Source organism: Ornithorhynchus anatinus, chromosome 2, assembly GCF_004115215.2.
Source record: "Ornithorhynchus anatinus isolate Pmale09 chromosome 2, mOrnAna1.pri.v4, whole genome shotgun sequence".
Lineage (NCBI taxonomy): Eukaryota > Metazoa > Chordata > Mammalia > Monotremata > Ornithorhynchidae > Ornithorhynchus > Ornithorhynchus anatinus.
Window position 1 is genome coordinate 153,923,651 of NC_041729.1, and position 25,497 is coordinate 153,949,147.

A 25,497-nucleotide genomic window follows, 5' to 3' on the forward strand; every position below is an offset into this window, starting at 1 on the left:
GGGGGCCTCTCAGGTAGAAATGCATATGCTGAGGATTGATATTATGACTAAAAGTGGCCAGCACTCAAGCATCTTCTATATCCAAGGATCCAGGAAAGAGGACCTTGGTTCTAGTCTTCCTGAGACTGGAATTTCTGAAGGACTGAAAACCAACCAAGTCTGCTTAGGGCCTCCAGGGTCCAGGATGAGCTGATTCAGATGATAAACTGGAATTTCTGAAGGACTGAAAACCAACCAAGTCTGCTTAGGGCCTCCAGGGTCCAGGATGAGCTGATTCAGATGATAATAATAATAATTATGGCATTTGTTAAGTGCTTACTATGTGCCAGGCACAGTACTAAGTACTGAGGTGGATATGAGCTAATGGGGTTGGACACAGTCCCTGTCCACCTGGAGCCCACCATCTTAATATGGACCCTACAGAGGGAACTCTGCTCAGTTCTGTCCAGAATCCATGGACTGACATCCAACCCTATTTCCAGCACCCTGATGAACTCTGTAGAGTACCAGAGATCAGTGGTATTTATTCGTTCATTTATTCAATAGTATTTATTGAGCACTTACTATGTGCAGAGCACTGTACTAAGCGCTTGGAATGTACAAATCGGCAACAGATAGAAACAGTCCCTGCCCTTTGACGGGCTTACAGTCTAATAGAGGGAGACAGGCAGACAAGAACAATGGAAATAAAACAATGACAAATAAATAGAATCAGGGTGATGTACATCTCATTAAACAAAATAAATAGGCTGATTTATTCAGGGCTTCCTTTTTGCCGAACACTATACTAAGCACTTGGGAAAGCACAAGTACAAGATTTGGCAGAAACAAGGTGGATCCAATGTTTCCCAGTCAATCAATACTATTTATTCAGTGCTCACTCTGTGCAGAGCACTGTAGGCACTTGGGAGAGTACAATAGAGATAATAATAATACTAATTGTTGATATTTTTAAGTGTTTAGCACTGGGTGGGAATTCAAGCAAATCGGGTCAGACACAGGGTGGGGAGATCAATCAATTAATCAATCATTTGTATTTCATTGAATGTTTACTGTGTGCAGATCATGGTAGTAAGCATTTGGGAGAGTACCCAACAATAGGGTTGATGACACCATCCCTGCCTACAAAGAGTTTACAATCTAGAGGGGAAGGCAGACATTAAAATAAATTACAGATAGAGGAAATGGAGAATACAATGATGTGTATATAAGTGATGTGGGGCTGAGGGTGGGGGGGGGGGGGGAATGTCAGGTGCTCAAAGAGTAGAGATTCAAGTGTTTAGGTTGTACAGAAGGGAGAGAGAATAGGGGCAACAGAGATTTAGTCAGAGAGGGCTTCTTGGAGGAAATGTGATTTTAGGAGGGTTTTGAAGGTGGAGATAGTGGTGGTCTGTCAGATATAATAATAATGGTATTTGTTAAGCACTTACTATGTGCCAAGCACTGTTCTAAGCAATGGGAGGGATACAAGGTAATCAGGTTGTCCCACGTGGGGCTCATAGTCTTCATCCCCATTTTACATATGAGGGAACTGAGGCAGAGAGTAGATAAGTGACTTGCCCAAGGTCACACAGCAGACAAGTGGTGGAACCAGGATTAGAATCCATGGCCTCTGACTCCCAACCCCATGCTCTTTCCACTGAGCCACGCTGTTTCTAAGTAACCATGCTGCTTCTAAGATATGAAAGGGGAAGGGGCTCCAGGCCAGGGAGGGTGTGGGCAAGGGGTCAGTGATGAGATAGACAAGGTGGAGGCACACTGAGTAGGTTGGCACTAGAGGAGTGAAGTGTGCGGGCTGGGTTGTAGTAGGAGATCAGTAAGGCAAAGTAGAAGGGGCAGACTTGATCGAGTGCTTTAAAGCCGTTGGCAAGGAACTTCTGTTCACTGTGGAGGTGGACGTACACTATTGGAGGTGTTGTTTTTTTTTAAAGCATGAGGTACATGGATTGAATGACTGAGAAAAGTGACAAGTGCGTAAATATTTATGCCAAGTGTGCTAAAGTTACTTTTAGTGTATTTACAGTTAGGATAGAAGTAAATTATAGGCATGGGTAGCAGTAGAGCTTAAAGATATGTATGCCAGTGTTGAGGGCTTGTCCCTGTGAGGACAGGTAGTTAGGGGATCAGGACTCTCAACAACTCCAAGATGTGGGGTTACACAATCCCAATCTAAACCAGCATCAGCACCACAGCTAGGAAACATAGGTAACTGGGAACAGAGTAAATTAATCACATTCCCCCGGCAACGGGGGACTAAGTTGGAGAAGCAGTTTGGTCCAATGAAACTGTGAGCCCCACATGGGACAGGGACTGTGACCAACCTGATTTGCTTGTATCCACTCTAGTGCTTAGTACAGTGCCTGGCATATAGTAAGCAATTAACAAATATCACAGTTAGGGGTAAGAGCACAGGCTTGGGAGTCTGAGGATGTAGGTTCTAATCCCGGCTCTGCCACTTGACTGCTTTGTGGCCTTGGGCAAGTCACTTAATTTATCTGTGCCTCAGTTACCTAAAACGGGGATTAAGACTGTGAACCCCATGGGGGAAAGGGACTGTGTCCAATTCAATTTCCTTGTATCTACCCTAGTGCTTAGAACAGTGCTTGGCACATAGTAAGCATTTACCAAATACCATAATCATTATTATTACTCTACTTTATACAGAAGGTAATGTCTAACAGCACAGGTAAGATTGCCAGTATGAGCCACACTGGTTTCCCAAGGCCAAGTTGGTTGACTAGCCCATCTCTGCGGGGCCAAACAAGATAAAGCCTGCTTCCTTTACAATGAATAATTTAATGCTGGAAGCTGGGAATATTTTGGGTGCACTGAAGAGGTTCTTCTTACTCTTGAGACTATAGCTGTAGTGGAAAAGTGGCCTGAGTGTGGTATTGCCCTTCTGTAATGGACTTTTTCCTTTTAATTTGTTTTCTTAATAGCCAGTTAAGGCCCCCTCTGCATGCAGCCTGTCCCCTGCAGACACGCTTAACATTCTAATGGAGTTATTTCAGTTACAAAGCAGTCCTGTGGAGAAGGCAGCTAAGGCCTAGTTTTAATCATACCAGAGGCAGGGGAGAGGAGGAAAGGAGGATTTGGGGGTGTGTGGGATACCCAGTGCCTGGATAGTTCTTTCCCACCCAGCTAAATCCGGTTGTCCAGTTTTCTTGACCTTGTCTTCCCAGTAGAAATACGGCTGTCAGCTAGAATAACACTATAAGCTCATTGTGGGCAGGGAATGTAGCTGTTATTTTGTATATTGTACTCTCCCTAGCACTTAGTACAGTGCTCTGCACACAGTGAGCATGCAACAAATATGATTGATCGATTGTTCTGCCGGTAATGAATAGGGAAAGAGTTCCAGCCCAGAGGGAGGACATGAGCAAGGACTAAGCAGCATGATAGACAAGATCGAGGTAAAATGAGTAGATTGGTGGTAGAGGAGTGAAGTGTGTGGGCTGGGTTGTAGTAGGAAACGAGCAAAGTAAAATGGGGGTTAGGAAGGAGCTTACAGTGATTTAAAGTCAGTTGTAAGGAGTCTCTGTTTGATATGCAGGTGGGTGGAAAACTAGTGGAGGTTCTTAAGGACCAGGGTGAGAGAAGAGAAATTAATCAGGAAAGGCCTCCAAGAAGAAATATGAGTCTATAGGTCTTTGTGGAGAGAAGCAGTCTGGGGGTATGAAAGAGGAGGTAGTACCAGGAGAAAGGGAAGGTCTGAGCAAGAGATGGGAGGTAGACGAGAGGACAGTAGAGCACAGTGAGTAGGTTGACTTGAGAGGAATAAAGGATTCACAACTAGAGTAATGTGGTACTGGTTAAATTAGCAGGAAGGACTGCTTGAGTGTCTTACAAATTAATGGTCAGAAGGTTTTCTTTGAGGTGGTGAGTACCATTGGACAGCCACTGGAGGTTTTTTTAGGAGTGGGGAGATTTGTGCAGAATGATAACTTGGAAAAGGAGTAATCTGGCCTAGTGAGAAGCAGTATGACCTAGAGGAAAGAGCACAGGCCAGGGAGTCAGAGGACTGGGTTTTAATACCACCTCCATCACTTGTCTGCTGTGTGACTTGGGCAAATCACACAACAGCTCTGTGCCTCAGTTACCTCATCTGTCAAATGGGGATTAAGACTTTGAGCCCCATGTGTGATGTGGACTGAGTCCAACCTAATTATCTTGTATCTCTGCCAGAGGTCAGTACAGTGCCTGGCACATAGTAAGCAGTTAACAAATACCATTAAAAAAAAATCCACCTAAGCAGCAGAATGAAATATTGGACTGGAAAAGGGAGAGGCTCGAAGCAGTAGAGGGTAGTCTTGTCAACTGTGATGGAAAAGTCAGATCTAAGAGAGAATTAGGACACATACGCTAACCCTTGCATATGAAGTCGGTGATGGTTTTTGGTTATTTCTATGGGGAATTACAATCAACCTGGCATTTCTTTCCTTCTGGGCCTCACAGCAACTCTGAACTATTGCCGGAGAATGTGGAAAAAAAAATCCATATGCTCACATTTACAAAACTAGTTTGAGAAAATGAGTTCTCCTGAGCATATTTTGGACTAATGGCAGACAAACCATTACTTAAAGTTATAACATTGTGACAAAACAGATCAAAAGCCAAAAAATGTAATTCCATCAGGAATGAAAAGGAAGTCTCTTCAAAGCTACCAGATCTCAGCTCTCCTCATCTTCAAAGCTTTTCTGAAATCACACACCTCCAGGAGGCTTTATCCAATTAATTTCTTTTCTCTTCAGGTTACATCCTTCCCTTAATTATCTTAGCACCTTTGCACCACTTCAGCATTTTTGCAGTCACATCCTTCTGTTGCACTTTTGTCCATATTGATTTACATATTCTGCTACTCAAGCGCTTCTTCCTCATATTATAAAATCCTTGTGGGCAGGGATTGTGTATCCTCTATCTAATGATGTTGGTATTTGTTAAGCGCTTACTATGTGCCGAGCACTGTTCTAAGCGCTGAGGTAGACACAGGGGAATCAGATTGTCCCACATGGGGCTCACAGTCTTAATCCCCCTTTTACAGATGAGGTAACTGAGGCACCGAGAAGTTAAGTGACTTGCCCAAAGTCACACAGCTGACAAGTGGCCGAGCAGGGATTCGAACCCATGACCTCTGACTCCAAAGCCCGGGCTCTTTCCACCGAGCCACGCTGCTTCTCAACTGTCCACTTAGTACCTTGCCAAGCACTGTATTAAGCACTGTGGTAGATAGGCAACAATCTGGTCCCACATGGGGTTCACAGTCCAAATAGGAGGGAGAACAGGTACTGAATCCCATGTTGCCTATGAGGGAACTGAGGCCCAGAGAAGTTAAGTGCCTTGTTCAAGGGCACACAGTAGACTGGGGTCTTTCCATTAGGCCATGCTGCTTCCCTTTGGTTAGATGGATTAACCATTGAGTGAGGATGGTCCATAGTGGTATTCCAAGCCAACTCTTTGTCACCAACAGTTCCCAGTACTGAGTTATTAGGGGGATAATAGCTATTAGCTATTATTAATTCCCCAACATTATTATTATTATTGCCTGAGCAAGTACAATACAGCAGAATCAGCAGACACGTTCCCTGCCCATAACGAGCTTGCAGTCCAGAGGGGGGGACTGACATTAATTCATATCAATCGATGGTATGTATTAAGTGCTTACTGAAACCTTTCATTTCCTCAAAAACAGGGGAGTGTTGGGTTGGGTAGATTATGGGGTGGAGGTATACAAATAAGTACAGTATTTTTGAAGGCAGTCAGTTGGCCATCTTTTACAATGCCTGGTACATTGTAAGCGCTTAGCAAATACCATAGTTTATTTTATTTTTACTTTATTAATTCATGCCTGAGGTCACTCCTGCCCTCTCAGGCTCGCTGGGCAGCAGTGGCAGGGGAGAGAGTAAAGCCTGGAGATTCAAGTTCACTGTGCGGAAGGAGGAGACGGTCAATCATAGCCTAATTGGCACGAACATGGGAATGTGGGTCTGGAAACACAAGGTCTAGTCCCAGCTCTGCCACTGTGCTGCTGTGTGACCTTGGGCAATTTTTTAACCTCTCTGGATCTCAATTTCCTCAACTGCCAAATGTATCTGCTCTTCTCTCTCTGTGGAGCTGGCACAGAGGCAGTGTCTGCTTTGTATCTACTCCAGTGCCTAGCACAGAGAGGCACTTTATAAATGCCAATGAGTAAGAGGAGAAGGACCATAGATTTGAAGGCTTTACCTTGTCTGTGTCCATCCCTTGCATTTCAAGGTGGAGAGTGAGGTGCTTCTTGTTCCCCAAAGACAGTGGCTGGGAGGCTGATGGGCACCTCAAATACCATGATGTGGTGAATCCCGAGAACCTAAACTTTGGCAGGCCTTTGCTTGTTGGATCCCCTCCTCTCCCTACCTGAGGCAGGGGTCGTTCCTGGGTTTGGAAGTGGGTTGCCACGTTGTGATGGGATCAGAATCCCCTGCCAAGACTTCAGTCTCTTTTGATATCCAGTGGCCCTCACCATTTGCATCACTGATGCCCACCAGGAATTACAAGTTCAATCATTCATGCTACAATGTGCTTAAAAAATTGCTCTGTCAATCACTGTTCCCCCACCACTTATAGATTTTTTTAAATTGCATTTCTTAAACATTTATTATGTTTCAGGAACTGTACTAAGGGCTGGGATAGGTGAAAGCTAATCAGATTGGGCACAGTCTCTGTCCCATATGGGGAGCTCAGTCTTAATCCCCATTTTACAGATGAGGGAACTGAGGCTCAGAGAAGTTACGTGACTTAACCAAGATCACACAGCAGACTAATGGTAGAGCTGGACCTAGAACCCAGGTCCTTCTGACTCCCAGGCCCATGCTCTACCCACTAAGCAATGCTGCTTTACCCTCATCATGCACACACATGAACACACACACTCTTTATTCATTTATCCCATCTTATTTGCTCCCTTAACTTTTAAATAATTTACATTTACATTCATGGTATTTAATAATGCCTATCATTCCTATTATTCATTCATTCAATAGTATTTATTGAGCGCTTACTATGTGCAGAGCACTGTACTAAGCACTTGGAATGTAAAAATCGGTTACAGATAGAGATAGTCCCTGCCCTTTGACAGGCTTACAGTCTAATAGGGGGAGACAGAGAGACAAGAACAGTGGCAATAAACAGAGTCAAGGGGAAGAACATCTCGTAAAAACAATGGCAACTAAATAGAATCAAGGCGATGTACATTTCATTAACAAAATAAATAGGGTAATGAAAATATATACAGTTGAGCAGACGAGTACAGTGCTGAGGGGATGGGAAAGGAGAGGGGGAGGAGCAGAGGGAAAGGGGGGAAAAGAGGGCTTAGCTGAGGAGAGGTGAAGCGGGGGGTAGAGGGAGCAGAGGGAAAAGGGGGGCTCAGTCTGGGAAGGCCTCTTGGAGGAGGTGAGCTTTAAGTAGGGTTTTGAAGAGGGGAAGAGAATTAGTTTGGCGGAGGTGAGGAGGGAGGGCATTCCCAGACCGCGGGAGGACGTGGCCCAGGGGTCGATGGTGGGATAGGCGAGAACCGGGGACAGTGAGGAGGTGGGCGGCAGAGGAGCGGAGCGTGCGGGGTGGGCAGTGGAAAGAGAGAAGGGAGGAGAGGGAGGAGGGGGCAAGGTGATGGAGAGCCTTGAAGCCTAAAGTGAGAAGTTTTTGTTTCGTGCGCAGGTTGTTAGGCAACCACTGGAGGTTTTTAAGAAGGGGAGTGACATGCCCAGAGCGTTTCTGCAGGATGATGAGCTAGGCAGCGGAGTGAACAATAGACTGGAGTGGGGAGAGAGAGAGGAGGAAGGGAGATCAGAGAGCAGGCTGACACAGTAATCTAGCCGGGATATTACGAGAGCCTGTAACAGGAAGATAGCCATTTGGGTGGAGAGGAAAGAGCAGATCTTGGTGACATTATAAAGGTGAGACCGGCAGGTTTTGGTGACGGATTGGATGTGTGGGGTGAATGAGAGAGCCGAGTCAAAGATGACACCGAGGTTGCGGGCTTGGGAGACAAGAAGGATGGTCGTACCATCCACGGTGATAGGGAAGTCAGGAAGAGGACAGGGCTTGGGAGGGAAGATGAGGAGCTCAGTTTTGGTCATGTTGAGTTTTAGGTGGCAGGCAGACATCCAGGTAGAGACATCTTGGAGGCAGGAGGAGATACGAGCCTGAAGGGAGGGGGAGAGGACAGGGGCAGAGATGTAGATCTGTGTGTCATCTGCATAGAGATGATAGTTGAAGCCGTGAGAGCAAATGAGTTCACCAAGGGAGTGAATGTATATGGAGAGTGTATATGCTGAGTGTACAATCCTATTAGATTGTAAGCTATTGCAGGGCAAAGAAGGCATGCTTTTTATTCTGGTGAACTCTCCCAAACAGATCAGTGCTCTGCAGACAGGCACCCAATAAATAACACTGATGGATAGATTGATTTGTTTGAAGAGTCAACAAGGGGTTGGGTAAAGATGGTATGTAAACAACGATACAGCCCATTGAGCAGCTAGGAACCTCTTTACTGCTTCTGAAACATGTTAAGCAGTTTGCTTTGTGTTTTTGTTTCCAGAGCTTGCATCAGCCCCCTCAACATTGGTATGGGGAACTGATTTGCAGCTGCTTGAAGTTCATAGTTAACAGCAAACATCTGGCAACTGAAAAGCAGCATGGCCTACTAGATAGAATGTGGGTCTGAGAGTCAGAAGGACTTGGGATGTAATCCCAGCTCTGCTACTTGTCTGCTGTGTGACCTAGAACAAGTCATTTAATTTCTCTGGGCCTCAGTTACCACATCTGTTAAATAGGGATCAAGACTGTTAGCCCCATATGGGACACGGACTGTGCCCACTCTGACAAGCTTGTATCTACCCCAGCAGTTAGTACAGTATCTGGCACATAGAAAGCAGCAGGGCCTAGTGGATAGAGCACGGTCCTGGAGTCAGCAGAACCTGGGTTCTACTCCCAGCTCTACCACTTGTGAGCTCATCTCTAGACTGTGAGCTTGTTGTGAGCAGGGAATGTGTCTGTTTGTTCTTGTACTGTCCCAAGCACTTAGTACAGTGCTTTGCACACAGTAAGCGTTCAATAAATATGATTGAATGAACTTGTCTCCTGTGTGACCTTGGGCAAGTCACTTAACTTCTCTGTACCTCAGTTACCTCTTCTGTAAAATGGGGATTAAGACTGTGAGCCCCATGTAGGACAGGACTATGTCCAACCTGATTAGCTTGTATCTAACCCAGCACTTATAACAGTGCTTAACACATAATAAGCGCTTAAAAATACCATCATTATTAAATAACATTAAAAAACCTGACCAAATGCCATGTTTCTGTTTCAGAACACAATGTGATCTGCAGGGAGGCGTTCCTGCCCTGGGCCATATCAGGTTATGGCCAATTTGCTGCTGTACCGGGTGCTACAATCTGCTCCATTCCCCTAATCTTACACTGAGTTTTACCCTAACTGCACATTTAAAAAATCAGGTGCAGGAAGAAAAGACTGTTTCCCTCTCCTTGTCCTCTCCCCAGAGGTGTGGATTGTACAGAGGGTTCCCAAATAAAGACGATATAATTCACTTTCTTGGGCCTCCTGAATTTTTAGTCCCTATCCTCTAGGTCAGGCTTTGGCAGGCCTTCCAGCCCAATGGGGCTGACCGTGAGTTCTGAAAGGTCTGACATTAACATCTGAGTTTAGCAAGAAGAGGCTGGAGAATTCAGGTGGCTAAAATGAAACTTGTGGTCTGAGCCACTTTCCTTCTGGAAACTGCAGGTAAGGACTTTTCACTCCCAAACTATGCTTCATACAGGGCATTGTAACCAGAGGTGACTCAATAAATTCTACTATTGCAATTACTACCCCTACTACACACTTCCCCCCTTCAAAGCCCTTCTGAAAGCTCACCTCCTCCAGGAGGCCTTTCCAGACTGAGCCCCCCTTTTCCTCTACTCCTCATCCCCTCCCCATTGCCCCTACTCCCTCCCTCTGCTCTACCCTTCTCCCCACCCCACAGCGCTTATATGTACATAAATATATGCATATTTTATTGTTCTATTTTTTTATTAATGATATGTATCTATGTATAATTCTATTTATTTATACTGATGCTATTGATGCCTGCCTGCTTGCTTAGTTGACTGTCCCCCCGTTCTAGACTGTGAGCCCATTGTTGGGCAGGGATTGTCTCTATTTGTTGCCAAATTGTACTTTCCAAGTGCTTATTATGGAGCTCTGTACACAGTAAGCGCTCAATAAATATGGTTGAATGAAAGAGACCAGGATGGTGCCTGAGCCGAACCACGCTCATGCCCTCATACATGCCATAGCCTGGAGCAGAGTCTGAGCTCCGTCCCCAGTCCCGAAGAGGAGGCCCAGAACTTGGTGTGGGCAGCAGGGGGATGTCCCTCCAGGGTGTCCTCCAGAAAGGAGAAGCCAATCCCATCAGTAACATGGGACACATCACTACAAACCACCAACTGCCTGCCCCTGAGCTGGCTGTGAAGGGAATCCCTACCTGCCTCCTCCTCCCACCCATCCTTCTCTTCAGTAACAGTGTCAAAACCACAGCTTAGTACACTCGAGAAAAGAAAGTCACTTTGATCCACCTCCTCAAAATTGGCCAATTTTCCAGGAATTTGCTAAACAGGAGGAGCTCAGTCTCTGTCACATTGGTTTAGTGGTTTCTGATTTGGCCATGTGACTGGAATATTACAACAAAATAACTCTAGTGACTAGGTGCAGCAGAGATATGGGAACTTGTGGAGTTTGAATTTTGTTGGGGGTGGGGAGATCCAAATTCCCATCCACGTTATAGGTGAGTCTCTCAGGTAGGTGGGGTGCCTGTAGCTTTGTTTGTAGCTGTGGTGCTTTGTTATTGGAATAGACAATATTTGACGAGGTTGGTTTGAATAATAACAACACTGTGCTAAAGGTTTGGGTAGATGGAGTCATAGTCAGACAAAGTCCCTGTCCTACACAGGGCTACTAATCTAAGAGCAAGGGAAACTCAAACTACTCATTAAATAGAAGTTTCATGCCTGAGAAGTAATGAGATGGGGTTTGGCTGCTTGTATATCCTATTGAACTGAACCAGTGTCATGCCCAGATAGTATTACAGGCAAGCTACCTTTCATCCATGACCTTTTCCTCTCCCGCTCTCTCCTCCTCCTCGCCCTTTCGGAAACGTGGCTCTCTCCCGAAGACACGGTCTCCGCCGCCGCTCTCTCCGGCGGAAGCCTCTCCTTCTCCCACTCCCCCAGACTCACCGGTAAGGGAGGAGGCGTCGGCTTCCTCCTCTCGCCCCGATGCCGCTTCCGCACTATCCCTCCTCCCCCCTCCCTCTCCTTCCCCTCCTTCGAAGCCCATATCATTCGCCTCTACCACCCACTCCAGTTACTTGTCGCCGTCATCTACCGCCCTCCCGGTCCCACCTCCGACTTCTTCAACCACCTTGACCTCTTTCTCACCTTCCTCCTCTCCTTCTCTCTGCCCACTCTGATCCTTGGAGACTTCAACATCCATACGGATGTACCCGACGACTCCTCTGCCGTCCGCCTGCTATCCCTCCTCGACTCTGCCGACCTCCTCCTCCACCATACCGCGCCCACTCACCGACTCGGTCACACCCTCGATCTCGTCATCTCCTACCGCTGCACTATCTCCTCACTCACCAACTCTGAAATCCCTCTCTCTGACCATAACCTTCTCACCTGCCTCATCTCTCACACTCCCTCCCCCTGCAAATCTTCGCTACGGCCCCACAGAGACCTCCGCTCTCTCGATCCCATCCGTCTTTCCAATAGCATCTCTCCTCACCTTGCCGCCCTGTCCTCTCTTCCCACTCTCGACGATCAGGTCTCCGCTCTCAACTCCACCCTCTCTACTCATCTCGACTCTCTCGCCCCCCTTTCCCTCCGCCGCTCTCGCTCCACTAACCCACAGCCCTGGATCACCTCCTCCGTCTGCCTCCTATGCTCCTATGCTCGAGCTGCTGAGCGCTGCTGGCGAAAGTCCAAGCACCAAGCCGACCTCACACACTTCAAATTTATCCTTTCCTGCCTTAACTCTGCCCTCTCCTCCGCCAGGCAAAGCTTCTTCTCCTCCCTCATTGACACCCATGCCCGTCACCCCCGCCAATTGTTCCGGACCTTTAACTCTCTCCTTAGGCCCCCTGTTCCTCCCCCTCCCCCATCTCTCACCCCTAATGATCTGGCCACCTATTTCCTCACGAAAATCAACACGATCAGGTCTGAGCTCCCCAAAGTCACCCCTCCGCCTCTCCCCTCCCCCCCAACAACCCCCTCCCCTACTTTCCCATCCTTCCCTGCAGTATCCTCAGAGGAGATCTCCTCCCTCCTCGCAAGTGCCACCCCCTCCACCTGCGCCTCGGACCCCATTCCCTCTCACCTTCTTAAAACCATCGCCCCTGCCCTCCTCCCTTCCTTAACTTCTATTTTTAACCACTCAATCTCCAAGGGCTCCTTCCCCTCTGCCTTCAAACATGCCCACGTCTCCCCCATCCTAAAAAAACCCGCTCTTGACCCCACTTCCCCCTCCAGTTATCGTCCTATCTCCCTACTACCCTTCCTTTCCAAAATCTTAGAATGAGTCGTCTACAATCGATGCCTAGAATTCCTTAACTCCCATTCTCTCCTAGACCCCCTCCAATCTAATAATGTTGGTATTTGTTAAGCGCTTACTATGTGCCGAGCACTGTTCTAAGCGCTGGGGTAGACATAGGGGAATCAGGTTGTCCCACGTGGGGCTCACAGTCTTAATCCCCATTTTACAGATGAGGGAACTGAGGCACAGAGAAGTGAAGTGACTTGCCCACAGTCACACAGTCGACAAGTGGCAGAGCTGGGATTCGAACTCATGAGCCCTGACTCCAAAGCCCGTGCTCTTTCCACTGAGCCACGCTGCTCCTCCGGCTGGCTTCCGTCCCCTCCACTCTACCGAGACTGCTCTCTCTAAGGTCACCCATGACCTCCTTCTTGCCAAATCCAATGGCTCCTACTCCATTCTGATCCTCCTTGACCTCTCTGCTGCTTTTGACACTGTCGACCATCCCCTCCTCCTCCATACCTTATCTCACCTTGGCTTCACGGACTCTGTCCTCTCCTGGTTCTCCTCTTACCTCTCTGGCCGATCATTCTCGGTCTCCTACGCTGGAGCCTCCTCCCCCTCCCATCCTTTAACTGTTGGAGTTCCTCAAGGGTCAGTTCTTGGCCCTCTTCTGTTCTCCATTTACACTCACTCCCTCGGTGAACTCATCCGCTCTCACGGCTTTGACTACCATCTCTACGCAGATGACACGCAGATCTACATCTCCGCCCCTGTCCTCTCCCCCTCCCTTCAGGCTCGCATCTCCTCCTGCCTCCGGGACGTCTCCACCTGGATGTCGGCCCGCCACCTAAAACTCAACATGAGCAAGACTGAGCTCCTCATCTTCCCTCCCAAGCCCGGTCCGCTCCCAGACTTCTCCATCACCGTGGATGGCACGACCATCCTTCCCGTCCCGCAGGCCCGCAATCTCGGTGTCATCCTTGACTCGTCCCTCTCGTTCACCCCACACATCCTATCCGTTACCAAGACCTGCCGGTTTCACCTCTCCAATATCGCCAAGATCCGCCCTTTCCTCTCCACCCAAACGGCTACCTTACTATTACGGGCTCTCGTTATATCCCGGCTAGACTACTGTGTCAGCCTTCTCTCTGACCTCCCTTCCTCCTCTCTCGCCCCGCTCCGGTCTATTCTTCACTCCGCTGCCCGGCTCATCTTCCTGCAGAAACGATCTGGGCATGTCACTCCCCTTCTTAAACAACTCCAGTGGTTGCCTATCGACCTCCGCTCCAAACAAAAACTCCTCACTCTAGGCTTCAAGGCTCTCCATCACCTTGCCCCTTCCTACCTCTCCTCCCTTCTCTCTTTCTACCGCCCACCCCGCACGCTCCGCTCCTCTGCCGCCCACCTCCTCGCCGTCCCTCGGTCTCGCCTATCCCGCCGTCGACCCCTGGGTCACGTCCTCCCGCGGTCCCGGAACGCCCTCCCTCCTCACCTCCGCCAAAGCTGATTCTCTTTCCCTCTTCAAAACCTTACTTAAAAATCACCTCCTCCAAGAGGCGTTCCCAGACTGAGCTCCTCTTCCCCCTCTACTCCCTCTGCCATCCCCCCTTTACCTCTCCACAGCTAAAGCCTCATTTTCCCCCTTTCCCTCTGCTCCTCCACCTCTCCCTTCCCATCCCCACAGCACTGTACTCGTCCGCTCAACTGTATATATTTTCATTACCCTATTTATTTTGTTAATGAATTGTACATCGCCTTGATTCTATTTAGTTGCCATTGTTTTTACGAGATGTTCTTCCCCTTGACGCTGTTTAGCGCCATTGTTCTCGTCTGTCCGTCTCCCCCGATTAGACTGTAAGCCCGTCAAACGGCAGGGACTGTCTCTATCTGTTGCCGACTTGTTCATCCCAAGCGCTTAGTACAGTGCTCTGCACATAGTAAGCGCTCAATAAATACTATTGAATGAATGAATGAATAGTAGAAAACTGTAGAAACTGAGTTGCTATCCCTAAATCTAGGGGAAACGTAGGGTACATACCTCCTGTTAAGATCTGTGCTGGATAAGCCCCTTATAGCACAATGCCATGGAGCTTGAAGTACCTTCCTAAGGAAGATCACAGTACCTTGATCTCATCTATCTCACCACTGACTCTTCACCCACAACCTGACTCTGCCCTGAAACTCCCTCCCTCCCTCCCTCATATCCGACAGACTATTATTCTCCCCCAATTTCAATGACTTACTGAAGGGACATCTCCTCCAAAAGGCCCTCCCTAAGCCCTCCTGTCCTTTTCTCCAACTCCATTTTGCATCACCCTGACTTGGTCCCTTTATTCATCCCCCATTCCAGCCCCACAGCACTTATGAACATATCTGTAATTTATTTAATGCCTGTCTCCTCCCTAAACAGTAAACTCACTATGGGTAGGGAATATGTCAGTTTATTCTTACATTGTACTCTCCTAAGTGTCCACCACTTGTCAGCCTTGTGACATTGGGCAAGTCACTTAACTTCTCTGTGCCTCAGTGACCTCAACTGTAAAATGGGGATTAAGACTGAGTCCCATCTGGGACAATCTGATTACCTTCTATCTCCCCCAGCACTTAGAACAATGCTTGGCACATAGTAAGCGCTTAACAAATGCCATTATTATTATTATTACAGTGCTCTGCACACAGTAAATGCTCAATAAACACAGTTAAAGGTAATGGCTGAGATCTAAACCAAAGCACTCCCAGAGTTCCCTGGACTGTTACTACTTTCTGTTGAAAAGAACCGAGGCTGATCTCTGATGTCTGATCAGACTGATACCAAGCCAATGTGGTGTTTTTCACAGGGTCTGAAGATAAGTGAAGCAAACTCAGCAAAATGAACATCCCAGTCCCATTCTTATAATGACTGTAATGAATTCACTAGCAAACAACTTTTGCTAGCCACGTCTGAAGTAAATGCTTGGGAAAGTACAACCCAATACACAACTAATTTGGTATTTGTTAAGCAGTTACTATGTGCCAAGCACTATTCTAAGAGTTGGGGAAGATACAAGATGGAGATTGGGCACACAATCTGTCACTTGCCACTGTGTGATCTTGGGCAAGCCATTTAATTTCTTTGTGACTCATTTTCCCCAACTGCAAAATGGGTATTCAAAACCTGTTCTCTCTCCTACTTAGACTAGAAGCCCCATTTGGGACAGAGATTGTATCTCCTTGATTAACTTGTGTCTACCCCACAGCTCAAAATAGTGTTCAGTGCATAGTAAGTGTTCAATGAGTACCATTAAAAGTACATATACACCATAAAAAGGTGCAGAAACAATTGAATATAAAGATATGTACATATAAAAGAGCTGCAGTGGGGACGTGTCCAAATGCTTAGTTGACCCACAATTGCCAGAGTGGCAGTGGAGGACAAGGATTGGAAGCTGAGAGAGTAACCGAAGGCGGCCTCTTAGGGGAGTTTTAGAAGAGCTTTGAAGATGGAGAGAGCGGTGGTCTCGTCTATCTCACCACTGACCCCTCACCCATATCCCTCCTCTGGCCTGGAATACCCTCCCTCTTCAAATCTGACAATTACTCTCCCCTCCTTCAAAACCTTTCTGAAGGTATCTCTCCTCCAAGAGGCTTTCCTGACTAAGCCCTTCTTTCCTCTTCTCCCGCTCCCTTCTGCATCACCCTGACTTGTTCCCTTTGCTCTTCCCCCCGCCCAGCCCCACAGCACTTATGTACACATCTGTAATTTATTTCTATTAATGTCCGTATCCCCCCTCTAGACAGTAAACTCACTGTGGGTGGGGAATGTGTCTATTTATTGATGCATTGTACTCTCCCAAGCAGTACAGTGCTCTGCACACAGTAAGCGCTCAATAAATACTAGTGATTGATTGAAAGAATGCTGGATGTGAAGAGGGAAAGAGCTCCAGGCAAGGGAGAAGAACATGAGCAACAAAATAACGATGAGAGAGACAAGAACAAGGAATATTGAGGAGGTTGGCATTTGAGGAGCAAAAGGTGCGAGCTGGATTGCAGTGGGAGTGGAACGAGGATGAGCTGAGGGGAGAGAGCTGATTGAAGGCCTTAAAGCCAATTGTCAGGACTTCCTGTTCAATAGTATTTATTGAGCGCTTACTATGTGCAGAGCACTGTACTAAGCGCTTGGGATGAACAAGTCGGCAACAAATAGAGACAGTCCCTGCCGTTTGAGGGGCTTACAGTCTAATCACGGGTTTACAGTCTAATCAATCTAATCCTGTTCCTCAGCTGGGGTGCTTGTCCACTGCATCAGTCAATAAGTGGCATTTATTGAGCCCTTTCTGCATACAGAAAGCATCTTGGAGAGTATAATTCAAAAGAGGAGGTAGATACATTCCCTGCCCTCAGAGAATTCATAGTCTAGAGGACTGTAGCCTGATTTGGGTGATTTCTAGCCCGGCATCCTTAGAAGCAGATCTTAATCCCAATCTGCATAGAGCAGGCTCCTCGGGGGGAGGAGGGAAGGTAACAGTTACAATGGTGCTTTTCTCAGCAGCAGAAGAGTCCAAGAGCAAGCAGGAGGGCTTTCGCGTGGCTCAGTGGAAAAGAGCACGGGCTTTGGAGTCAGAGGTCATGGGTTCAAACCCCGGCTCTTCCACTTGTCAGCTGTGTGACTTTGGGCAAGTCACTTCACTTCTTGGTGCCTCAGTTACCTCATCTGTAAAATGGGGATTAAGACTGTGAGCCCCACGTGGGACAACCTGATTCCCCTGTGTCTACCCCAGCGCTTAGAACAGTGCTCGGCACATAGTAAGCGCTTAACAAATACCAACATTATTATTATTATTATTCTCCCTGGTCAGACACACATGGTGCATGATGGGAGACAGAACTCTGGATGGCAGGAGAGATAGCAGGGATTACCTAGGTGCTTTTCTCAGAGGCAATGGACAAGTCCGAGAACCCATGGGAGCAGATTTTGATGTCCAGCCAACACAGAGGAGGCCAGGAAGGAAGGTGGTGGTTCCACAGTGCTCTGTTCAGCAGCAATGGAAGAGACCAAGAGCATGGGAGCAGCTTTTAACTCTGGCCCAGCACACATGGAGATGTTAAGAGAGGAAACCCTTGGTGGAGGGAGGGAAGGAGGAGAATACCACAGTGCTTTTCTCAGCAGCTAATGGACAAGTCCGAGAACACACGGGAGCAGATTTTATCTCCAGCCACCATGGAGCAGGAGGAAAGGTGGTGGTTACCTCAGTGCTCCTCTTGGCACCAATGGAAACCTGAGGTGCAGAGAAATTAAATTACTTGTCCAAGATCCCACAGCGGGCAATGGAAGAGCTGGGGCTAGAACTCAGGTCTCCTGATTCCCAGTCCCGAGCACTAACCATTAGGCTGCCCTGCAAGTTACTATTTTCTAACCCTTTAATTCCTGGTCATGGACCATCTACTAGGTCCTGAACACTATCCATTAGCCCACACTACAAATTATTATTTTCTAATCCTTGAAGTGTTGGTCATGGAAATAGAAAATATGGTAAAAGAGAACCAAATACAAAGAGTATGACTAAATTCTGAGAATTTCTTAGCTAAACAAATGTGAAGGTGACGCTTGTTGGGTCAATAAGAAAAGCAAAGACTTTTTGTTTCCTACATTTGCTCAGTCTCCGATATGCCCTGTAGAGGGAGTGCCACTTTCACTTAGCAACTGGCTACCAAATTCCAAATGACCTGTGGAACAAAAAAGCCGCACAGTAGCCAGACAGGAAAGTATCCAGGGGAGTATGGAATTCTCACAATCCCTGCTTTGATAAATCAGTCACGGACATCATAATCCAAAATACTTTTCCAAACAGCTATAATGTGGCCATAATGCAATTATTAGATACCCAATACATATCATCTGCTAAAAAAATTTCAAATCGTGTATGGTAATGAAACACTGTCATTAAATTTAGTCATCCTAGGTTGTCCTACCCATCTTTAGGACAACAAAAGAAGTGTCTTAGCAGGCAACCAGCCAGCCCAAAGAGAAGGAAAACAAAAAAGCCAGAGTTAAATGCAACCAATATTATTCAACATTATTTTGGGGTGGAATTTATTAGCAACAAGGAATAATGGCTTGAAGATAAATATGCCTGCTCATGCAGAGTTGGAAAATAGAGCTTGAGGTGAACAAGTGCTTCTGAAAGCAATGATTTCATCTAGAAAGAAAGCCTTCCATTAATTAAGGATGTTGTGTGAAGTCTGAGGGAAGGAAAGTAGTCTTGCTTTTATCTGTTTTAAGAGGCCTGCAAACATATCCTACAGAACTAAAAAAATAGCCTGAAGACAGAGAAATCCAAGAGTATTCAAAAGGAAAGAGGAGCAGGATCTGAAGAACAAAAATTCCAGAGATACGGGAACCAAAGAAAATTCTAAGAAAGTCATCAAGGTCATCAATGAACAAGAGAAATCATTGAATAACTGGACAAGGAGTCTATATCATTTGACTGTCTTTAGAGTCATTATACAAGTACTTATTTCTGAGTTTTTTAAAAAAAGAAATTGCATTGTCAGAGCTCAAGTTTAGTCCAACTTAACGGTATTGTCAAATTGAAAGTCGATCTGCTTCATATATATGGGAACTATGAATTAGGGTTAATGAGCATGTCAGAGTTAATGAACACTTAGGTAGTAACCTAGAGTTTGCCATTATTCAATGATCCTAGGCATTTTTCCAGGGGATTAACTTCTAGGGATTAAGGTTTAACATTTTGGCCAGTGAAATAACAGGACATCGTTTAAAAAAAGAAAAAAAACTTGATCATATCCCTGATGGATTTCCAAGATTTATTTTTCCACAGATAAATATGAGCCCCTTAAATTCCAGGACAAAGTTTAATTATTATTATGAATAGCATATTATTTTTGGATTATCTACTCTATGCAGAACACCAAGGAGACGTATAAAACAAGAAACAACTATTTTGACCCTCAGGGAGCTTATATCCTAGTGTGGAAGAAAAATTGACCTGAGGAGTAATCAATCAATTGTATTTATTGAGCACTTACTGTGTGCAGACACTTCTGACTCCCAGGCCCGTGCTCTATCCACTATACATACTGCTTCTCAATCTACGAAAATGATATTTAGTGCCTGTCTTACTTTGTCTTAATTTCCTTAACCTAATCAGGTGCAAACCAGAATCTCATACTTTATTTGGGTTGTATTCAGAATTGATTGCTCAAAGCACCCCAAGATATTCTTCTTTGCCAATAAGATTTCACATTATCGCAACCAATTATCTTTACTGAGAGCTTTCAGTCTACAGATCACTGAACTAAGCTCTTGGGAGAGTACAACATAAGAGTTGGTAGATGCATTCCCTGCCCACAATGAGCTTACTTACATTGCTCATCATATGCAGGGCCCCCACTGTACTCTCCCAGTGCTTAGTACAGTATTGTCCAGAGTTAGAACTCAATTAATACCATTGACTTATCCCTTTCCTAAATGTCCATATGGGTCTTTCTTTAGATTTTACAGCCAGTAGCTCTCTATTCCATCTTTCAAGTCTCAGAGATGACAATTTGGTCAAAAGCCTCTCTAGCTGCTAAGATTCCAATTCTCTCATTCTAGTTTTCAGGCTTCAAGCATTAACAGAGGAGGATTTAATTCATTTTGGCATTGTTCTTTTGCTGATTTCCACCTCTGCCAGCTTCCCCATTTTATGGGCTATCGAGTTTGCCTCCATAGTTTTCCTCTAATGGTCCATTTGATTCCTTCCCTCCCTCCCACCCCTAGCCTTCCCAAGGTTTCCATGGAGTTAATCCAGCTTTATTCATTCATTCGATCGTATTTATTGAGTTCTTACTATGTGCACTGTACTAAGCACCTGGAATGTACAATTTGGCAACAAGACGATCCCTGCCCAACAACAGGCTCACAGAGATCCTCATTTGGTGAATTACCCCAAAAACAGTCGTTTCAGAGGTGGCTTTACAAAGCAATTATTTTCTCTCATGCCTAAGGCTCAATGTTGATATTCCTAGCAGAGCGAGGAGGTTGGGTCTGGTCCTGCCTGGGTTTTTTGTGGAAATGAGAAATATTTCCTGGAAATCTCTCCTAGATGGCCCCCTCTTGGATGAGGCAATCCCCTCTCTTCTCCCCAGAGACCATTCATTTGCTCCCAGTTTTCCTGGAGCTGGAAGCCTGAATCCTGAGCAATTGAGCAATCCTGAGCAATCCTGAATCCAGATTGTCCCCAACCACCCCTGCCTCCTGCAATTTCTGATTTCCCTTTTCCCAGAATTTTTGCCTTTGGCCCAGAAAGAGCACAAGACTGGTAGTCAGGAGGGCTGGGAATCAGAGTGCCTGTTGCCACGGGAAACATGATACCATGGGCACCGAGTGTTGACCGGACCCACCTTACTGGGTTCAGATTCCCAGGAATTACATCACTGGTGAAGGGAACAGTCAGATTTTCCCACCAGTTACGTCCGGCCTAGGCATGGCAAGCACTCAACAGGCAGACTATTATGTCATTATTATTACTGTCTCAAGAGGAACCCCACCCCCCCCACACACACACGCATACACAAACACACAACCCTGCACACCAACCCCAATCACAAAACTCCTCACTCTAGGCTTCAAGGCTCTACATCACCTTGCCCCTTCCTACCTCTCCTCCCTTCTCTCTTTCTACTACCCACCCCGCACGCTCCGCTCCTCTGCCGCCCACCTCCTCACTGTCCCTCGGTCTCGCCCATCCCGCCGTCGACCCCTGGGCCACGTCCTCCCGCGGTCCCGGAACGCCCTCCCTCCTCACCTCCGCCAAACTGATTCTCTTCCCCTCTTCAAAACCCTACTTAAAACTCACCTCCTCCAAGAGGCCTTCCCAGACTGAGCTCCTCTTCTCCCTCTACTCCCTCTGCCACCCCCCCCTTTACCTCTCTGCAGCTAAACCCTCTTTTTCCCCTTTTCCTTCTGCTCCTCCACCTCTCCCTTCCCATCCCCACAGCACTGTACTCATCCGCTCAGCTGTATATATTTCCATTACCCTATTTATTTTGTTAATGAATTGTACATCGCCTTGATTCTATTTAGTTGCCATTGTTTTTACGAGATGTTCTTCCCCTCGACTCTATTTATTGCCATTGTTCTCGTCTGTCCATCTCCCCCGATTAGACTGTAAGCCCGTCAAACGGCAGGGACTGTCTCTATCTGTTGCCGACTTGTTCATCCCAAGTGCTTAGTACAGTGCTCTGCACATAGTAAGCGCTCAATAAATACTATTGAATGAATGAATGAATATTGAAACTCTGGATCTCTGCCAGCTGCTCTAGATTGCAAGTTCCTTGGGGACAGAAATCATGTCTAATTACTATGTTGCACTCTCCCAAGCCTTTAGTACAGTGCTGTGCATGCAGTAAGTGCTTAATAAATACCACGGGTTGATTGGGAGCCCTGCCTGTGGAACTGACAACATTTCAGAAAAAAATCCTGGAGCTGTTCCCTGCCTTCTTGGACAGCCACCAGAGGGAGAGTATTACATACCCTTGAGAAGTGCAATTTTGGGCCTACACCACATTCTTTGGCCTCCCAGTAGCTCCTAGATAATCTTCAGTTTACTCTCCTGATATCCCTGAAGGGTAAGGAAAAGTTGGGAAGTGCCTTGACTCCCACTGAGGATATGGGAAAGCGGAAGCGAAAGGAAAGAGAATACTTTTCAAAAGGCCCAAAGCAAGGAAGGAAAAGTTCAGGACCAGATCTCAGTTCTGCACTAATGAAATGCTGGTCACCCTCCCCAATGAATGTGGGCTCCATGTGGGATGAGGACTGTGTTGTGTCGGGCTGGGTCCTTGGCACAGTGCTTGGCCTGTAGTAGGCACTTGATAAATACCCTATTATTCTGGTGATTTTTCTGCATACCCCACAACTCTGGACTTTACTTAGTTTCTCATAACGAAGGGTGTAAGCTCAATTGTGAGCCAACCCCCATGCATGTACACACGCACACCCCGCATAATATTGATAAACAATAATAATAATAGTGGTATTTGTTAAGTGCTCACTGTTTGTTGAGCACTGTATTAAGGGCTGGGGTAGAAACCAGGTAATCAAGTGAGACACAGTTCCTGTCTCACATGGGGTGAACCCGCCATTGGGCAGGGATTGTCTCTACCTGTTGCCAAATTGTACATTCCAAGCACTTAGTACAGTGCTGTGCGCATAGTAAGCACTCAATAAATACTATTGAATGAATTGAATGAATGGGCTTCACAGTTTTAATTCCCATTTTTCAGGTGAGGTAACTGAGGCACAGAGAAGTTGAGTGACTTGCCCAAGGTCACAGAGCAGACGTAGCAGAGTCAGGATTCAAACCCATGATGCCTTCTGACTTCCAGGCCCATGTTCTTTCCCTACCTGCCGTTCTCCAGCTCAGAGGAAAAGACAAGAGGCAGGCACACACCTCACCTCAGCACACTCGACCATGGGCTGGTAACCAGTGCCAGGCCCGCACCACAACACCCTGGGGCCTCCCTTCCCAACCTGCATCACCCCATCTCCGCAGGAGGGGCAGAAGTAGCATTTATAGCAGCATGGCATCGCCACAGAAACTAGACCACCAGGAAGTCAGTCAGTCAGTCAGTCCTATTTATAGAGCACTTATAGTGTGCAGCACACTGCACTAAGCAATTGGGAGAGGGCAATATAAAAATAAACAGACATTCCCTGCCCACAGGGAGCTTACAGTCTAGAGGGGGAGACAGACGTTATTATATCTAAATAAATTACAGATATGTACAGAGGTGCTGTGGAACTGGGGCGGGGGGGGGGGTGGGGGGGGGGGGGAATAAAGGGAAAGATGCAATATTGGTGATCACCATAAGATGGTTGGACACTGGGTAGCAAAAAAGCCTGAAACTCTGCCCTGTAGACTCGAACCTCCTTGTGGGCAAGGATTGCTACTGACTCCACTATATTGTCCTTTCCCCAGCACTCAGTAATAATGGTGGTATTTGTTAAGCACTTACTATGTGCAAAGCACTGTTCTAAGTGCTGGGGGGATACAAGGTGATCAGGTCGTCCCAAGTGGGTCTCATAGTTTTAATCCCCATTTTACAGATGAGGTAACTGAGGCACAGAGAAGTTAAGTGCTGGCAAGCGGTGGAGCTGAGATTCGCACTCATGACCTCTGACTCCCAAGCCCGGGCTCTTTCCACTGAGCCACGCTGCTTCTCAGTAGTGTTGTGGGAAGCAGCAAGCAGCATGGCCTTCCTCCTGGGAGTCAGAGGACATAGGTTCTAATCCCAACTCCCACCACTTGCCTGCTACTTGACCATAGGCAAGTCACAGTACCTCAATTATCTCAACTGCAAAATGGCGATTCAATCAATATCTGTTCTCCCTCTTAGACTATGAGGCCCTATGTGGGACCTAATTATTTTTTTATCTAGTCCTCTAGACTAGAAGTTTGTTGTGGGCAGAGAATGTGTCTTGTCATATTGTGTTGTCCTCTCCCAAGAGCTCAGTGCTCTGCACACAGTAAGCACTCAGTAAATACCACTGATGGGTTGACTGCTCCTCGACATAGTCCCCAACAGCTATTTTATTTAGTATTTATCCCTGCCCTCATCTTACATGATCATTCTGTGTTCTTATTGTTTTATTTTTTCCAGTGACTCTATCCCACCTGATTATTTTGCATCTACCCAAGCACTTAGTACAGTACTGGGCTCATAGTAAGTGCTTAACTGTGATCAGTCTCACCTTGGTCAGGCTAACGAGCTTAGTTCACTAGCACCAAAGGGACTGACCAGGAGTGATAGGAAGGGTTAACACTTTTCATATCTCCCTCCTAACCAACCCTGAAGGGGCTGGGTGAGCAATAACCCCAAACAGACCCGGAATGAGAAAATAGCAAGAGGTCTTGTCCCACGATCCTTCTTCACCCCAAATATGGCCAAGGAAGGAAAACGGTTCAGTAAATAGCAAGGTATATCTGGGGAGGAGTCTCCACAAACTCTTGGCAGTAGGTGAGAACACTGTCACACCGATATGGCGAGTCTCCTCTACTGAGAGTCAGGGACTCCCACTCAGACCTTGAGGGAGCCAACAGACCCATCGGACCTCCTCACTGGAGCTTGGAGGAGTGAGGATTCTAGGAACTTGAGCCAGGAATTTGAAAGGAAGCCCATTTAGGGTGGCTTGAGAAGTACCCTGCTTGGGGTTACTCATTTGAGAGTTACTTGAAAGGAAGCCCAATTGGGGTGATTTGTGAGGAGTGTCCTTCTGGGTTTCACCAGCTGCTAGAAGTGGGGTACCACACTGACTATTGAATTTATTGCTTATTAGCCTAGGAATAACTTCATTCCTCAGGGTTGCCTACCCTGGGTTCTTTGTGCCATAATCTTAATTAACCTGCTTCCATCACCCTTAATCCTCGAGCCTGTGAATCCATTTCCAACCCCCCATGATCCATGAGCTCCCAAGTAACCTGCCAGCTGGCTCTACCCAGTGATTTTGGGCTCATAATAAACATTTAAATACCACAGTTATTATTATTATCCTTACAAATCCATTGCCAGTCCTATGTGCCAGGAACCGTACAAAGCACAGGGGTAGATACAACTTAATCAGGTTGGACACAGTCCAGTTCCCACCTGGGGCTCATAGCCTTAGTCCCCATTTTGCCGAAGAGGTAACTGAAGAACAGAGGAAATGAAATGACTTGCCCAAGGTCACACAGCAGACAAAGGGCAGAGTGGGGATTAGAACCCAGGTCCTTGTGCCTTCCAGGTTCATGTTCTATCCATTAGGTAGCACTGCTCTTCTCCTCTTATTCTTAGATTACAAGTCCCCCTACCTAATGCTCAACTGTATTCTTCTGAATGTAGTGATATAGTGCTTTGCACATAGTGTGTAAATAGTAAAAACTCTTACTACAACACCAGAATGTCTGTATTTCA

At 46.6% G+C, this 25,497-nt stretch overlaps 1 protein-coding gene across 1 annotated transcript in view; it reads left to right on the plus strand.

The window, feature by feature from the left end:
* Positions 1-9,488, plus strand: part of ANO6 (anoctamin 6) — a 230,809-nt gene extending 221,321 nt beyond the window's left edge. Inside the window, exon 20 of the mRNA XM_029058182.2 lies at positions 9,344-9,488. Coding sequence (XP_028914015.1) covers positions 9,344-9,355 — 12 coding nt within the window. The 3' untranslated portion in view covers positions 9,356-9,488. The remainder of the gene's footprint in view (positions 1-9,343) is intronic.
* The last annotated feature ends 16,009 nt before the right edge of the window (positions 9,489-25,497 follow it).